Source organism: Sminthopsis crassicaudata, chromosome 3 (genome assembly GCF_048593235.1).
Source record: "Sminthopsis crassicaudata isolate SCR6 chromosome 3, ASM4859323v1, whole genome shotgun sequence".
Classification (NCBI taxonomy): Eukaryota; Metazoa; Chordata; class Mammalia; order Dasyuromorphia; family Dasyuridae; genus Sminthopsis; species Sminthopsis crassicaudata.
Genome location: NC_133619.1, coordinates 335087265 through 335106096, shown reverse-complemented (window position 1 = coordinate 335106096; position 18832 = coordinate 335087265). Strand labels below are relative to the sequence as shown.

At 36.6% G+C, this 18832-nt stretch overlaps 1 protein-coding gene across 1 annotated transcript in view; it reads left to right on the top strand.

Annotated features, from left to right (window-relative positions):
• Nucleotides 1–18807, top strand: part of LMLN (leishmanolysin like peptidase) — a 47333-nt gene extending 28526 nt beyond the window's left edge. Inside the window, 7 exon segments of the mRNA XM_074301462.1 lie at nucleotides 368–444; nucleotides 2880–2990; nucleotides 4687–4819; nucleotides 6208–6367; nucleotides 9556–9686; nucleotides 11400–11610; nucleotides 16349–18807. Of these exon segments, the coding sequence (XP_074157563.1) occupies nucleotides 368–444; nucleotides 2880–2990; nucleotides 4687–4819; nucleotides 6208–6367; nucleotides 9556–9686; nucleotides 11400–11610; nucleotides 16349–16449 (924 nt within the window). The 3' untranslated portion in view covers nucleotides 16450–18807.
• Nucleotides 18808–18832: the final 25 nt, after the last annotated feature.

Sequence of the window (18832 nt, the reverse complement as noted above, 5' to 3'; positions counted from 1 at the left end):
TAGCTACGTTTATGTTTGCTTAGCACAATTGCAGATATCATTAGCCTGCCATTCTAGGGAAGCTGTCCATGGCAAAAGTTTTTTAAAAAGTGTGAGGAAAAAGAGAGACTTCCTTTCTTTTAAGTGCTTCTATTTTGTTTTAGAAAATTTATGAGGTTTTTAGAAGTAAGTTCCCCACTCTCTCATAATTTTAAAGTAATGATCATTATAATCTTAGACCTAAAAAAAGCCCTTGAAACTATTCTGCAGATGGTCATGAGAGGTTAATTGATTTAAGGCAATTAAAATGAAATGTTTCCTATAAGACCTCTGTCTGTCCTGGTGCCACTTCTTTTCTTTGGCTTACTAAACTTCCTGTGATTTTCAGAATGAAGCAATGACTGGCTCTCACACACAGAACCGAGTTCTCTCTCGAATAACCTTAGCATTAATGGAGGACACTGGGTAAGATGACATCCTACCATGATATGATGTGATATGGTGAATTTTTGAGAGCATTGAACATTGAAATCATTGTGTGTGTGTTTAACCAACAGATAACCTAAAATTGGTCTGCATTTGAATTTGAATGAAACCAGACCTCCCCAAACCATAACTAGGTAAAGATGGAAATGAGGCAGGTTAGCCATAAAATAAATGGTCCCCTTGTATTGAGCACTGCTTTGTAGTGCAACTATTTCACTAAATAATTAATAGTATTTCACTTACGTGTTCCATGCCCAGAATATATTCCCTTTTCTGTTCTTTAAAACTCTGCTTAAGTAACGTTTTCTACGTGGATTCTTTTAACTTCCCAACTCCTACTACTTCCCTCTAAAACATTTGCCTTGTATTAGTTTTTTATATAATTTGTTTGTTCCTTCTAATTTATGTGCATCTGTCTCCCTTCATAATTACACAAGTAATCTAGGTGGCGCTGTGGCTGGAGCACTGAACTGGGAGTCTCATTTTTGTGAGTTAAATCCAATCTGGGTGACTCTGGACAAGTCACTTAACCCTGTCTGCCACAGTTTCTTTATCTGTAAAATGAGCTGGACAAGAAAATGGCAAACCACTGCAGTATCTTTGCCAAGAAAACCCCAGATGGGTCAGGAGTTGGGCTCCACTGAACAGCCACAAAGAAGCAACATCCCTTTTCACTAGTCAGAAGCAAATTGTCCAGTCACGAGTAGCTCTCACCACCATGGTTGGCTCCTACCTAGCTCCCTCTTCTTTCCCGGTCTTTATGAATCTCTGTCAGGATCCTGATTGCACTCTACAGCACTGAGCTGAATTTAAAGAAATAGAATTCAGCAGGGATAAATGTAAAAACCTTATGCTTAGGTATAAGTGGGGAAGATGTGGGTGGTAGGAAGGGCAGGGGCAGGCATGTTGGCCTGCCATAATACTTCATTCATGGAAATGGCAGAACTTTTAAATAGCTTGTCTCACATTAGATCAGAGGAGCATTTCTGTGTGTCCTGGGGAATAACTGACACTAGTGTTTTTCCTGCAGAAATGGAAACTCTTCAGAAAGTTGCTTTGCTAGTACGTTTTATTCTTAGTCAACCCATAACATTACTCCTGTTCTATAGAGGAAGGAGAAATCCCAGAAAAGAAGGCTGTTTGTAAATGGTTTGCATTATGTGTTCAGCACTCTCATTAGTTTATAGTTCACATGATAATTTACAAATTTAAAACATTAGCTTTTTAAGGTTTGTCTATAGGAAGTTCTAGCATCTCAGGTTTTGTCCTGTTACTAAAATAGCAGTTGAGCAATGAGAAGGTGAATGGAGAAATGTTGATCCCCAAGTAATTGTCAATAGGCTGATGAACCATAATATTTAGAAGGAAGGTACATAGCTATTTGGACAACGTAGTAGTCTTTTACAAAGCAGTAAGTTCTGCAAAGAATGACAGTTCCAACTACAGCTTTATCTGCCATCAATCTCTTGTGTTAAATGTGACATTGCAGTTTCTGGATTTTTGCAGCATTATCAAGGTAGCTGGCTAGTTTTTCTTTGTGGAGCTTTAAATAACCATGATGTTGTCAGGATCATTGGAACAGAAGGTGTGGAACAGTGAATTGGTTTGGGGGGGTGGGAGGGAGCAAGATGATCAATGCTTTTCTATTTTCCTCTTCTTTCTACCTAGTCCCACCATTCTTTGTCCTAAAATATTTCTGGTTAGCTCTCTTTATCCCCCTGTTCTCTTCTTCCCTCAAGGGATTTATTCTTATATAACATAGTTGGGAGAATCTCTTGTTCTAATTATGAGAATCCAAATCACAAGACTGAAGTCATATACAGCTCTATCTACACAGCACTTAATTAATGATTTCTGATCATTGTAGTGTACCAAACGTATTTTGATTTAATTAAGAACACAGTTTTAAATTATTTACTTCATTGTTGAGATTTGTGATGTAAGTGTATCAGACATTTTTTTAATTATATATATATATATATTTTATAATATTATCCCTTGTATTCATTTTTCCAAATTACCCCCCCTCCCTCTATTCCCTCCCCCCGACGACAGGCAATACCATACATTTTACATGTGTTACAATATAGTCTAGGTACAATACATGTGTGTGAATATCATTTTCTTGTTGCACAATAAACATTAGAATCCGAAGGTACATGCAACCTGGGCAGACAGATATTAGTGCTAACAATTTACATTCCCCTCCCAGTGTTTCTTCTCTGGGTGTAGCTACCTCTGTCCATCATTGATCAACTGGAAGTGAGTTGGATCTTCTTTATGTTGAAGATTTCCACTTCCATCAGAATACATCCTCATACAGTATTGTTGTTGAAGTGTACAGTGATCTTCTGGTTCTGCTCTGTATCAGACATTTTTAAAACAACAGTATTTATTTAAAATATTTTTTACAGCTGGTATAAAGCTAATTATAGCATGGCTGAGACCTTAGACTGGGGCCGTGGTAAAGGCTGCGACTTTGTCATGAAGAGTTGTAAATTCTGGATTGATCAGCAAAAACAAAAGTAAGAACGTGTTTTCCTTGAATTGCATCTGGTAATTTATTGAATTTTTAATATAAATATAAATCATCCTGTGCTATTTCACTTCTTTTTTCATTTTTTTTTTCCTCGCTCATGGCTTTTCCCTTTTGTTCTGATCTTTCTCTCCTAACATGATTCATAAAGCAATGTGTATTAAAAAAAAATTAATTAAATTTTAAAAAGAAAATGGAGTAGGATTCAGATCAGTATTCCTGTGTTCAGTTAATATGTTAATATATACAATTATTTGGAAATTTGAACATATCAAAGAAATGGGAAAGTTGGAAGGGGACACACAGCAATCTAGACCAACCCATATACAAAGGAATCTCAGCTATAGCATCCTTACCACAGGGTCATCCAGCCCCTGCCTGAAGACCTTCAAGGGGTGAGAATCCACCAGCTTTTGAGGTAGCCCCCTCTGTCTTTTTGATACTTTTATACAGCTTTATAATGAAATACTCTTTCTTTCACATACCTTCTTGTCTTGCCAGTGATTAGTAACTAATTAAACAAGTGGTAGGAATTTATTCCTAATGAAGGATAAGGTACTTCAGAACAAGGACATCATATGAGTTTCTTAGAGATTATTCTAATTTGAACATGCCACTTTGAGATTATTTGCAATTGGCAGCACAAGGGGATTTCCTTTTTCTTATTTTTCAAAAACCTGAAGCTCTGGGCCTCTTTCAAAGAAGTTCTGCCTTTGTCTTAAGTCTTTTAGTCTTCTATTTGTACAGGAGATAAGGCAAGGAACAGTGAAACAGAAACCAGTTCCCAGCTGCCATTTCCCTACTGTTCTAAGGCTTTCTTTAGGGTCCAAGGTACCATAATGTAGAAATAATTAGCTTCTGTGTTCTTGCTCTTGCAGTAGCTGCTCTTGTTCATAGGGCCTTCTGCTTGTAATACTTATGGAAAGAAAAGGGCAGTTGAGGTCAGGAAAGATAGACGGTAATAGGCAGGACCAAGTCCATTTTTAACTCTTTGAAACTATACACAGGAAAAAACTGTACTCTGCATGTATATTTCACTTGCCTTTAATAGATCTAAAATTTTTATCATCTAGATCATTTGTATGGCTTGTTTGAAAACCAAAATGAAGCATAAGATACAAATAATATAATTGAGTATTTTAGAATTAATTTTTTTCAATGTAACCTTAATTTCTGCCTAGTCACTTTGTATATTTAACTAAAAGTTATTCTTCAACAACAAACTAAAGCAACTGTATTTTTCTTACCATGGACAGAGAAACAAGAGAATGAGTTCTTATATTGAGGTATAAGAAATTTAAATCATGATCAAGAACTATTAACCTGAAATAGCTGAGACACTCTAATTTGTTGCCGTGGGAAATTTTGCATTGTTCTTCTCTGAGAATTATGTAAAATGATTTTTTTTAAAATGTGTAAAAAAAAAAAATCTTGTCTTGATCTTCCTACAAAGGGTTACTTTGTAATTTCTCTGAATTTCTATGATAAATGCCAAGAAGCATTTTTCTTTTTAATTAATGCTTATTCTCATTTGGGAAGCTCACTTTTTCTTTGAAAATGAAGTTTTGATTCAGTTCTAGAATGTAATTCCTTTCAAACTGTGTAAATGTATTGGAATTTTTATGGAAGAGATATGGTAGACAGCCACCATTTTCTAAGTTCCAGTACTTCTTTTTTGTGATTAGGAGACAAGTGCTAGCTCCTTATTGTGACACACTCAGAAGTAATCCATTGCAGCTAACCTGTAGGCAAGACCGGAGAGCAGTTGCTGTGTGTAATCTGCAGAAGTTCCCCAAGCCCTTACCCCAGGAATATCAGGTAATAGCTTCAAAGATTCTTTGGGGCAGCTCTGTGAAAATGAACTTGCCCTCAGTATCTAAAAGTTCTAAAGGAGGTCCAGAAAGGGCAGCCTGAGGCCTCTTCTGTTAATTCTGAGGTGCTGCACTTTTTAAGTCCAACAAGCAAACTCTATGGAAGGTTTGCAGTTCTTTGTGCAAACCTCTCTTCCTTTGCTTCTTTGTACATGGGAACTTTTGTGTTTGACAAGTGTCGGATCATGGTATCATGCATTTGCTTTGCATTTTGACTGTTTTATATAGAAAGTTTTTTTAATAGCTTTTTATTTACAAGATATATGCATGGGTAATTTTACAGCACTGACAATTGCCAAGCCTTTTGTTCCAATTTTTCCCCTCCTCCCCACCCCCCTCCTCCAGATGGCAGGTTGATCAATACATGTTCAATATGTCAAAGTATAAATTAAATACAATATATGTATACATGTCCAGTTATTTTGCTGTACAAAAAGAATCGGGCTTTGAAATAGTGTACAATTAGCCTGTGAAGGAAATCCAAAATACAGGCAGACAAAAATAGAGGGATTGGGAATTCTATGTAGTGGTTCATAGTCATCTCCCAGAGTTCTTTCGCTGAGTGTAGGTTCTCTTCATTATTGAACAAATGGAACTGATTTGGTTCATCTCATTGCTGAAGAGACCCATGTCCATCAGAATTGATCATCATATAGTATTGTTGTTGAAGTATATAATGATCTCCTGGTCCTGCTCATTTCACTCAGCATCAGTTCATGTAAGTCTCTCCAGACCTTTCTGAAATCATCCTGTTGGTCATTTCTTACAGAACAATAATATTCCATAATATTCATATACCACAATTTATTCAGCCATTCTCCAATTGATGGGCATCCATAGTCTCCAGTTTCTGGCCACCACAAAGAGGGCTACCACAAACATTCTTGCACATACAGGTCCCTTTCCCTTCTTTAAAATCTCCTTGGGATATAAGCCCAGTAGTAACACTGTTGGATTAAAGGGTATGCACAGTTATGGCTGGATGTATTCACAATTCCACCAACAATGTATCAGTGTCCCGTTTTCCCACAGCCCTCCAACATTCGTCACTATCTTTTCCTGTCATCTTAGCCAATCTGACAGGTGTGTAGTGGTATCTCAGAGTTGTCTTAATTTGCATTTCTCTGATTAATAATGACTTGGAGCATCTTTTTATATGGCTAGAAGTAGTTTCAGTTTCTTTGTCTGAGAATTGTCTGTTCATATCCTTTGACCATTTATCAATTAGAGAATGGCTTGATTTCTTGCAAATTAGGGTCAATTCTCTATATATTTTGGAAATAAGGCCTTTATCAGAACCTTTGACCTTTCTGTCTTCTTTATCCTTTCTGATAGTACTTTGATGAGCTTAATGGAATACCTGTAGAAGATTTGCCTTATTATGGTGGCTCTGTGGAAATTGCTGACTACTGCCCGTTTAATCAAGAATTCAATTGGCATATAAGTGGTGAATTTCAACGCAGTTCAGATTGTAGAATACTGGAAAATCAACCAGGCAAGTGATCTCATTTTATTAATGTATTTATAACATGGCAATATTTATTTTATCTACTGACCATTTGAATAATATTTTACATTTTACACATTTAGCATTTCAAGACATTTTCATATTTAGTTTCTCATTTTATTCTGACAACAACCTAGTGAAGAAAGTAGAGAAGGTGGTATGATGTGCAAACTGGAGTGTAGAGAGGTAGGCCTATGGCTAATAGTAAGAGTTGGCTGAGAAAAGAAATAAGAACTATCAAGAATTTGGATTTCTACACAAGAACTTTTCTCAGGCAATTACTAAAACAAGCTTTTGCAGAACTGTGCTAATTTGAAGTTTTAAGGCATCAGGAAAAGCAACCAGTTAAAGTCACGTCATGGGGACCAGCAGGTAAGACACAGAGAAGAGGGAAGAGGTTATCAGTTGAAAAGATCAGTAATTAACAGAAGATAGCACATGAGAAAAGGGTAACAGCACAAATGCATACTCTCAGATAATTTCTACACAAATGCTAAAATTTTTTAAAAAGTAATAAAGTGAATTAGAAATCTTAATATGTTGGGGTAAATTTAACTTTCCAAGTATTACTAAAAGTGGATGGGCTTATGACTTTAGGGGCATTACATCAGGATTCTTAATAAAGAATCTGTGAATAAATTTCTGGGTGATCTTTTTCACTTTGGATGGGGAAAAAGTGACACCTTTATTTTTACTATCTTCTAACTGAAATTTAGCCTTTCTTTCAATTATTTAAAAATGTAATTCTTGTACATGAATTCTGTGACTGGGGAAGGGGATGGGAGGGAAAAAATTAGAACATAGGTTTTTGTAGGTGGTGAATGTAGAAAATTATCCATATATATGCTTTGAAAATAAAAAGCTTAAATATATATAAAATTCTGAGAAAGTGTTTATAGGCTTCACCCAGCTATCCAAAAAGTCCATGATATTAAACAGATTAAGAATCCCTGCACTGAAAGAATTGAAATTGTGAGTGCTTAGCCAGAAAAATAACAAGTTTTTTTTTTTGTTTTGTTTTGTTTTTTTTAAAGAAAGAAGATAGAGACCTTCAAATTTTAGTTGGATAAACTTGATTCCATTCCTGGCAGAATTCTAGAATATATTCTTTTAAGGGGCCAACAAGCATTGATTATCAAGAGCAAGCATAGTTTCACTGAAAAGTGATAATGCCTATCTGAACTCATTTGCTTTTTAAAATTCTTAGATCAGGAGAATGACATAGATGAAGCTTAATTAGTTTTCTGCAAGACATTTAACAAAGGCTTTCATGATGCCCTTGTACACAAGATGGAGAGCAAGATAACAAATATGAGATTCAAAACTGGTTGATCAGACCTAAAGAGTAGTAATTAATGTGTTGAAATCAAACTAGAAGGGTGTATCTGTTGGAATGTCCTCTTCCCTGTGCTGTTGTGATTTGTTATCAGTGGAGCATACTTCTCAAATGTGGCACATAACTGAGTAGGTGAATGCCAGGTTCTACAGTGATCGTTACAATTGAGTGGTCACTATTCACTGCATATCCTCAAAGTCTTATTTAGTTCTCTCTCATTTAGTCAATCAATAAGCATTTATTAAGATACTGTGTGCCAAGCACTGTGCTATGTGCTGGGAATACAAAACAAAAGTGGAATAGCCTTTGCTCTCAAAAAGCACACATTCTGACAGATACAAAAATATCCATATGTATGTTTGTACATATAAGTGTATTTTAATAATATTAATAATTTTACTTTCCCTCAGAGAATGTCTTTTGTAAAAGAGTCTTGTTAGAAAGTTTCTTTTATATCAAAACTGTATCAAAAAAATTTTTTTTTAAAAACAAAATGGAAGTCTTGGCAGACAAAACCTGAAATGATTAATATTAAATAAGGATAAATGTAAAGTTCTGCCCTTGTTTAAAATAGATGAATTATGTATGAACAAATGGAGCAGGTGTGGCTAAACAACAGGTAATGAATGCTAGAGCACTCTCTGCAGGGCTGTATTTTAATACATTTGTACACATTTTCTTGTCGCCTGTCAGAATGGGAGCTTTTGGTAGGCAAGAGTTGCACTTTTTTTTTGTTTTGTATCCTCATCACTAAGTACAAGACTTGCCATATAGTCAGCAATAACTGCTTATTGATTGGATTAAATGATCAGTAACTCCACATGGAAGAAAGGGGATGGTAGGAGGGGAAGGACCAAGGTAATCTGGGTCTTAGAAACAAAGCCAAAATGGTTTTGGTTTTGAAAGATCTTAGAGAATAGAAGTCTTAGGATTTAGCATGATAATCATCTTCAAGTATTTGAAGATTTGCTTTGTAAAAGTGTTCTGCTGGGTTTCTAATAGGCAAGAGTAGAAGTTATGGAGAGGAAGCATGATGGAGGCAAGAACTTTCTTCTTAACCCTCAGAACTGTACAGAAGTGGAGAAACTGCCTCTTCTTTAAGAGCCTTCCTATTCCTGGAAAGCTTAAAGCAGAAGCTGCAAAATCTTTCATAGGGGAGGTTATAGGTTAAACTTCTGTCCAAACAGTGTCAGGTCTTTAGATATGGTCATATTCAGGTCTCTTTCTTTGCTCCCAACTGCAGTATTCAAAATAGAAATCCTTCTTTATCCTTTGTTTTAACTTGTGTTTTCTTGTTCTGTCTTTAGCACATATGGATAATTATAGCTTCATCTGCATATAGTAATTTTATATACATAGGAATCAGTCATTCATCTAGTGTCTAGGTAAAATGAATCTACTTCCTTTAATCTTTTCTCAATCTTTTATTTTCCAGTCTCTTACCACATTTTGGGGACCAAAAATTGAACTCAAAACTTAAAGAAAGTTTACCAGTATTAGTTGTCATAAAAGGTGACCTTAATGTTTCTTATGCAGCCAAATAATGATTAATTTTACAAAGAGCGTTGTTCGAAGATTGGCCAGCAAGAATAATCAGGAAGCCTAATTTCTATGTTCTGATATAGGTGATTGTTCACTGATAAAAGCTGTTCTGAAGTCTCAATTTGAATTTGGTGTACGGTGTTTTTATGCTTGGTACATTTCTTTTATGTTTCCTTAAGAATTGAGTTTGATTTGAAAGGGTTTTAGCCAAAAAGACTGGTGGAAATAATTTAGTTTCTAATAAATTGATCTAAAATATATATTTTTTATTTTAAAAATATATTTTGGCTTATTTCAGAACCTTTCAAAAACTTTGGTGCTGAAAAATATGGACCTCATTCAGTATGTCTAATCCAGAAATCTGCATTTGTCATGGAAAAATGTGAAAAGAAACTCAGTTATCCTGACTGGGGGAGTGGATGTTATCAGGTAAACTGCATAATTATTGTCAGTGTCTTTGAAGAAAACATTTTCATTGGGTGAATTTGGTTTTTGTATATTCAAATTGGAATGCAATTTTTTCTAAGTCTTTTTTATGTGGAGGTACTTGTTTGGCTACCCTTTTTTCTTTATTTATTTTTTTTTTTTTTGAATGTAAGACTCATCTTTATTTCCATGAGAGAGTTTTTTTTTTTTTCCTTTGGCTGTGACTTGCATTCAGGTTTCCCCCCCCCCCCCCAAGTTTTTAAAAAGCCTTTTTTGGCCTGTTGAATAAAGGGAGAGTCAGGTCTGCATTCAAGTCTTGCCTCTGTTCTGTATGGGCTATGTATTACTCAGAATAAGACCATTTAACCTCTTAGTGCCTCAGATACCATTCTAAAGACCCATGAAGGGTTTGTCCTTTATCAATGCATTTTCCAAACTTGAGTTTTTCCATGCAGATTGGAGGGAGAGGGTCAACAGGAAACTCAGTGCTATAGTAAATCAATATACTATTGGTAAATAAAATTCTTTTTAAATTTGGAAATCCAAAGATTAAACCATTTCATGCTTTCTTCCCATAAGTGAACATGGAGTAATGAGTCACCATATCAAGATTTAATTGAAATAATCATCAGCCCACTCTGATTTAAAATATCTTTAAAAATGCAACCTTGGTGAGGTAGGACTGAATGGTGGACTTCTCTGAACCTTATTTATGATAACTCACATTGGTATAGGATCTTAAGGTTTACAAAGCTCTTTCTTCACAAAAACCCTCTGAAACAAGGTAATGCAGTCATTATCTGAATTAACTACATTAGTTCATTTGCCTGTGGTTACAAGGCTTAATTATTTCTGGAGCTGGATAGAAACCCAGGCTTCTTTACTTCCAAGTTCAGAGCCCTTTTCACTACAGTCACAGTACTAGCATCTAGAGATCTGGAACTATTCTCCATTTCTGCAGAGTCAGATTTTGTAGGGTATCCTAGCAACCTGATCACCATTTATAATATTGTCAATAGAAAAATGCATTTTGAGTTCCAAGTGAAGGTGTTTCTAAAACAATTGTTTTGTAGGATTTCCTGTAAGAGCATAAAAATTTCTGTCATTTAAAAACATAAGAAAAAGCAAGCTAGTGTAATTGGAGAAGACATAGTTAATAGAGTAATTGTTTTAGCACTTTTCTAAATTTGATAAGTTTGGAGGTATCTGTAAAAAAAAAAAAAATAACTGCTAGCTGTATTAAAGAGTGAAATATTTTTAGGAACATTTTCTAGTTATACAATTTCCTTGTGTAAGGAAATTGAGGCTGAAAGAGTAATTTACCCAGAGTCACACTGTAAGTGTCCAAAGAAGGATCTGACCTCTGTTGGTCTTTCTAATTGTAAATCTATTACTCTGTCCACTATGCTTCCTAGCCACCTACATTGGAAAACACTGCCATAGAGCTTTTTCAGTACATCTGTTACCAAACTTTCTTGGAAAACTCTACCATAGATCTTTTTCAAATATTTATCATTTTGGTTTCTTTTATCATATTGGTTCATGGAGCCTAATGCCTGGCACACAGTAGGTGGTTTAATAAATGATTGTGGATGTGTCACAGCAAATTGCGTTCTCTAGCAGTGCAATGTTAAAGGACTTCTGTTTATATTTATAGCATGTTTTAATTTTCCAGAATGTTACTCAGCTAGGGTATTTTCCCTTTTTTGTTTTAAGGTTTCTTGTTCTCCCCAAGGCTTGAAAGTTTGGGTACAGAACACCACTTATTTGTGCAGTCGGGCAGGTCAGATTCTTCCTGTAAGCATTCAGATAAACGGCTGGGTACATGGTGGGGACCTTCTCTGCCCAGCGTGTTGGGACTTCTGTGAACATTGCCCTCCAGAAACAGATCCTCCATTTTCCAACTTCACAAGAGCTTTGCCACTAGGTAAGTAAGAATCCATAAAATACTTAAAATGCAATTCTGGAGAACACTTAAGGATAGATGAAAACTCTTTTTGCCAGATTGTTGTTCTTTTTATTCTATTGAAAGTTTTCCCACTATCTTTGGGATCCATAAGTTAAATAGGTAGACAGGACTTACTAAATGCATATCTGTGGAGTCTTTTGTTTATTAAATCTCCTGACCCACAAAGGAAGAAACCAACCAGAGAAGCACGCCCCAAAAGCACCTCATTTTATTTAAAATTTCTTTTCATCTACCTTTAAAAATTAACAAACCATACAGAACATAAGACTGCACAGTAAAGCTTTTTTTTTTTTTTTTCCATCCAAAAAAAATCTACTCTAGCACTGTATTTTGGCTGGGTAAGTTGAGGAAGAGTAGATAATACATTCTCACAGCAAAAAAGACCCAACAAAATAAGATGCACCCACATACACTGACAGTCTTGGAGCAATTTATACATATTGTATGTAGGTTTTTAAGATATAACTTAAAACTTAAATTCTTATATGTCTGAACTACAGGCATAAATGAGGACATAATTTTTTGATACCTGCCCCACAAGGGTGAACAGATTAAGGAATGGATTTAGATTAGATTTCAGGGATTTCTCATCATAACTTAATGTTCTGATTTGTGTTTTCGTCCTCCTCTTTTGAAATCCTATATATATGAGTTTTTTCTTTTCTCAGCTTAGGTTTTCAGTAAGGGGGACAGACAGAGTTTGGGAATGCAGTTCTCTGAATTTATACCCAATGCTTTCTGAGAAGGCTATACTAATTTTTTTCAATAGTATTTTATTTTTCCAAATAAATGCAAAGATAATTTTCAATATTCCCCTTTGTAAAACATTATTTCATAGTTTTCTCCCTTCTTCCTTTCTCCTCCTTCCCCAAGAGAGCAAGCAATCCAATATAGACTAAACATATGTAATTCTTCTAAATATATTTTCATATTTGTTATGCTGTAGAGGAAAAATCATATCAAAAGGGGAAAAATAGGCAAACAACAAAAGTGAAAATATTATACTTTGGTCCACATTCATTCTACATAATTCTCTCTCTGCATGCAAATGGCATTGATAGCATTTTCCATCGCAGATTATAATAATTGGAGAAAAAAAAATTCTTCCTCTCAGAAACAAAATTCATTTTTTACTCTATAGCTTAACTAATTCTGCCAGTATTTATTAAGTGCCTACTGTGAGAAGGCACCAGGATACAAAGAGGAGCTTTCCTTCTGCTGAGAATGTGCAAACTTAAATCAGTATAAGATGACTGGCAGAGGAGCACTAAAATAACTCAGAAGATCAAGAAGTGCTGTCCCCTTTATTGGGGATATTGAAGTGTCTGAGACATAAAAGTGATGAAGGATTCATCCCAGCAGAGGGAATGAGGAGAGAGAAAGAAGAGTGCTCACTTCAAGGAAACTCAAGTGGCCTGTTTGGTTAAACGTAAAGCACATCAAAGATAATGATATGAAATCATCTATAAAGGGGGCTAGAACCAAACTTAGAAAGGCTTAGTAGAGAACCACAAGCAGGACTAATATAGTCAGACCTGTGCTTGAGGAAAAGTGTTTGGTGATTGGAGAATAAGCATGAGGAAGGGAAAGACTAAAAGGAGAGGAAGCTGTTGCAGTGGTACAGAGAAGTGAAGAAGGCCCAAAATAGGATGGTAGTCTATGAGAAAAGGGAAAAAATAGCTACCAGAGGGGTAGTGGAAGTAGAATTGCCAAGGCTTATCACAGTTCCTCTCAGAAAATGAGTTGGGTCAAAAAGGGAGGAGCCAGAGTGGATTGGCTTGTTTCTCTGGGAAAGTGGGTGGGAAAGAAAGGTTAAGCTGAAGACTGGAGATGTACTCCTTTTGGGAAAAATCATTCAGTACTCCTTTTTAGCACTCATTGAGTCTTCTGGAACTACTAAATTTTATTTTATTTTATTTTTTTTTAGAGGATAGACAAAAGTTTCTTTAATAATTCAAAATTCTTTCAATTTTCACAATTTCATCTTGTTATTGTATCTCCTGTATTTACAGAACTTGTTATTTTTTTTTATTTAGAATTTTTTTTCACAGTATATATGCATGAGTAATTTTTAAAAAAAATATTATCCTTTGTATTCATTTTTCCAAATTATCCGCCCCCTTCCTTCCACTCCCTCCCCCCGATGACAGACAATCCCATACATTTTACATGTGTTACAATAAAACCTAGATACAATATATGTGTGTAAATACCATTTTCTTGTTGCACATTAAGTATTAGATTCCGAACCTGGGTAGATAGACAGTAGTGCTAACAATTTACATTCACTTCCCAGTGTGGAACTACTAAATTTTAAAAAAAATTTCACTGGCTTTTATTTTTCCAAATACATGTAAAGATAGTTTTCAACATTCATTTTTGTAAGACTTTTGTGTTCCAAATTTTTCTCCTTATTTCCCCCAAGAGAGCAAGTAATATGATGTAGGTTAAATATGTGCACTTCTTTTAAACATTTCCTTATGTGTTATGTGGTACATGAAAAATCAGAGGAAAAGGGAAAAATATGAGAAAAGAAAAACAGAAAAAAAGGTGAAAATCTTATGCTTCAATCCATATTCATTCTCCATAGTTCTCTCTCTAGATACAGATGGCATTTTCCCTCCCATGTCTATTGGAATTGGAAAGCATTAAAATTAACGGAGATTTGGGAAAGGTAGAACTGGGACTTGAGGGGAGCCAAAAGGCAGAAATGAGGAGGAAGACAATTAAGCCATGTTGGGGGTTCAGCCTCTGAAAATGCCTGGAGTCGGGAAATGGGAGAATTTTGTGTGAGGAACAGCAAGAAAACCAGTGTTACAGGATTGTCGAGTTACCCAGGAGGATGTGAGGTCTAAGAAGTCTAGAAAATAATAGGGAGGGGGACCGGCTTTGAAGGGCACTGAATGCCAAATTATTTTATCTCTCATCTTGGAAGTTATAGGGGCCACTGGAGTATACTGAGTAGGAATTGGGATTTAGGAAGATCACTTTGATAGCTGAGGCTACTCAGCTGGACAGGAGTGGGGAGAGACTTGAGGCAAGCAGACCCACTAGCAGGACCAGGAGTCCCGACGTGAGGTGATGAGGATCTGTATTGGAAGGATGGCTGGGATGGCAGTGTCTCTCAGAAGGGAAGGTGTGTTTGAAGGTAAATTTGACAGGTCCTGCCAGCCGACTGGATATAGACAGGGAGTGAGTGAGGAACTGGAGATGATCCCTGAGTTGCAAGCCTGAGGGACTGGGAGGGTTGGAAGAGGTTTTGTACTCCTTGTGTACAAAGCTCTGGGCTAAGTGTAGGACTTACAAAGAGAAAAAGGAGGCAGCCTCTAAAAAGGAACAGTTTCAGCCACCTTCTTCAATGGCATTTTCAGTGATAAAGCTGCCTTCATTTCTGACACAGAACCACACTAAAATTTCAGGCAGTGAAGAAAAAGCCCATCTAGCCTGGGTACAAGTGACAAGTTCAAAAAATGTTGGTGTCCAGAACCTTTTCAGTTTTTTATTCTCCATTTTCATTCCTGTTTCTTCCTAGCCCAGAATAATTAATACAATTCCTTTCAGATACATATATTCCATATCTACCCTTATAAGGCAAAGGTATTTCATTTCTAAAATTGAATGTTTTCTCCCTTTAAACAGCAATGAAAATTGACACTGATTACACTTAAATTAATTTCAATGCATAAAATATCAAAGCAATTTATGTCCACATTGTTAATTCTCTGTTAATTCCTTTAAATTCCATATTTATAAATTCTGACTTTTGTTATTCTATGACCATAACCTAATTCCATTCTTTTGCTTTTTTTCCCCCTTTCAGTATTATTTCATAAAGACATTTCCATGTTTCTTTGTACTACTCATAATATTACAGTTGGTTTTGCATTAAATATATAAATTAATTTGGGAACATGTTTACTCATTAGTTGGAGTCATTCTTAAACATGTTACATTGTTTATTAATTTTATATATATAATATAAATAAAATTAATTATAATTTTATAATTGTTCTCATATTGAGCCTATATTTAGACCAATTTACAGATATGACTCTTTAAAAATTATATTTTCTTGATCTTTATTACTACAAGTAAATAAAAAGGCAGATAAGTTTTGTGATTTAATCTTATGTCCAGTGATTTTACTAACTCAGTTTTCTGTCTTAGTTATTTATAGGGTCAGCTAAGTGGCACAGAGGATAGAGCAGCAGCCCTGAAGTCTGGAGGACCTGAGTTCAAATCTTCTCAGATATTTAACACTTCCTGGCTCTGACCCTGGCCAAGTCACTTAACCCCAGTCATTTCAATGCCCACCCTCCCATCCCCCCAAATAAAATTCTTTGGATTTTGAAAGGGTTTTAGTTATCAGACATTACTGATGAGGTGTTCACACCTTTCTTTGGGAGGGCTAGCTTTTATTAATGAGGACCTTTTGGTAGATTGACATTTGGTTGTCAAACCAACATTTTATAATATTTGTAAATGTAATACAGAATAGATAGGGTGATCCAAAGGACGATGCAGGTGGTGAAAAATAAATTTCCCTTTATACTTTTCCTGATACCTGAACTCTGGGGTACTAACTGACTTGATCCGATTTTTTTTTTTTTTAATGCTTTTGTCATTTCTAAGTGCAATACAAATGTCTGCATGTCTGTATGATCACACAAGATGACTCTCTTGTTTTAAATTCTAGATCTCTGCTCCCGCTCCTCCAGCCTGGTTGTCACGCTTTGGTTGCTGCTGGCTAACCTGTTTCCTCTCCTAGCTGGATTCCTGCTGTGTGCTTTGCATTAGGGGTTCAAAAGATGGATCCCTGAGAACCTCATTTATGGTGGTGTTCCTCTTGGCCAGAGCACACAACCTAGGGGCCAGCTTGTGAAAAAGGTTGAAGACACAGTTGTGACTTAAAAGGTTGAAGACACCGTTATGACTTACGCTTGGGAACCATTGATCACAGCCTGACTTTGAAGCTCTCTCCATACCCAGAGCTTTGATTAACCAAGCTTTGAGAAGAAAAGTGATCTTATCAGTTGCCAAGTCCATTAGTGTTTGTTTTAGGACCAGTGATCATCCCTTGATGGTTTTCTTGAATTCTTTTGAAAATGTCCTTGGGGTGACTAATGAATCATCAGACTAATTACATACCTCAGTGTTGTCAGAAATCATGGACAAGATCAGCTGCCAGCGCCGCAGTAGATGGCTGCTCACCAGCAGGTCATTGCAGAATCCTAAATTCTAATGAATCCTGTGGAGTTTTTCAAAATTGTGAACTCTCATCTGACTTATGGATCTTTTGGTTTTAATGCTGTTTGTGGGACCTCCTTTACATCATTATACTGAAAGTTAGTTCAATGGCATTGCTTTATTTAAGCAGTTTCATTCTGTAACTTAATCATGCCTTCCTTTTTCAAGCTAGTAGCTGAACTGAACTGTATCTAGTTCCCCTAATGATACATTCTGTTTAGGACAGACTTCTTCCAGCAGTACCTTTTCTTATTAACCTTTGGAATCTATTGTTCAATCACAGCCTGTTTGTATCTTTGATTAGGTCACAGTTTAATGACTTCTGGAAAAAAAACTTGCAAAAGAGTAACAATTACTCTATCAGCACTGAGAATGTGACTATGGGAGGAAGACCTGGCAGTTTTTCAGGCAGTAGGCTGGAGAGCTCTAGTCCCAACTGTCACAGAGGGCCCTCGTAGCCCCAGATAGCCAGGCTTCAGAAAGCCCTGGTCTGCACAGGCGTGTCCGCCTTCTCACAGAGATAGAGATACCCCAGACAGGCCCAGCCTAGCATTTTGGGTTGTCTGACAGGTGTGGTAGGAAATGGGTATCGTCGGCCGTCCTTCCCCAGTGTCACATCTCCGAGGCTTTTTGCCCAGTGGCCCAGAAGTGAGGAGGCTCTCGTAGCATTTTTTCAAGCGCTCACTCCCCCCCCCCCATCTCCCCCACCCCACCCCCACCCCAAGCTTCAGAAGGCCCTCTCCCACCAGGGGCACAGGTTCTGCTTCATAAGCCCAAGTCTTGGGCCCGGCACAAGACAGTTTATTTCATCACCCATTGATTATGTGCAAGGCAGTCCATAGGCATTGGGAATACAGAGGCAGAATAGCCCGTGTTCTCCCTGGGCAGTGTGTGCATCCTGCTCGATGACTGGAGGGAGGGAGATTATGGCCAAGTACAGTATAAAGCAGAGGGGGGAGGGGAGGGGGAAGAGGAGAGGAAGGCAAAGAAGAAATCCAGACAGACACATAGTGTTCAGTCTCCATCATTAAATTTTAGCTGGGCGGGATATGTCTTTCTTTGTACATTAAAGCCCAGAAATAACACCCACCCTAAAGAGTGAGTAATTGTTTTATATCTCTGAAGGAAAAGCTAATTTGTGTGCATGGGGCAGGAAGGGGAACATGGGTCTCTGGACTGCAGGCCCTTTGCCATAAAATTTCCCTTATTCTCTGAAAGGCTAAAGCCCAAAATGGCTGGGGTGGTCACCTCTCAGTCCTTGCTGCTTCCAGAAAACTCCCAGTCTCTGGTGCTGAATTTCCCCAGCCTTGACCCAGGTGAGAAATGGAAATTAGCCCTTCTTGCCAGGAACACACTCCAACCCCCAACCCATTCTTGTTGGGAGAGTCTGATGTAGACCACTCTTTGCTAAACAGAACAGTACAAAGGTAGCGTTTAGAAAGCACACAAGCTTAGTTTTTAGTCTTCCCAATATGCGCATGCACTTCAGGGAGGTCAGGACACAAGAAAAGCTTACCTTATTTTTGAAAAGAAATTAATGGCTAATAAATAATGGACCTGAAGTCAGTTATTTACAGTGATTTGGGAATCACTTGAACTGGATGACACAATTTCGCCAAAATTTTGTAGTTAAAATTAGATTCACAAGGGCAAATATTGTTATCTTCTGACTGTTGTATGGTAAAAGACTTTGGGAGCATTGTTTCAGAGCATGGTGCTTTTATACTTGAAAGATATCTTGATTTATTTTTCTTAATATAATTATATTTGCACTAACTACTTTCTCGATAATATAGCCGACATTTTTACTTCTATGTATATTTATTACATTTGCAGTCTGGTAACCCAGTGTTGTGTCTGCACAAATGTGAACCTTGATAAGTTTGGAGTTGAATATCTTGACTTAAGTAATGAGCTGTATTGGTGTCTTCTC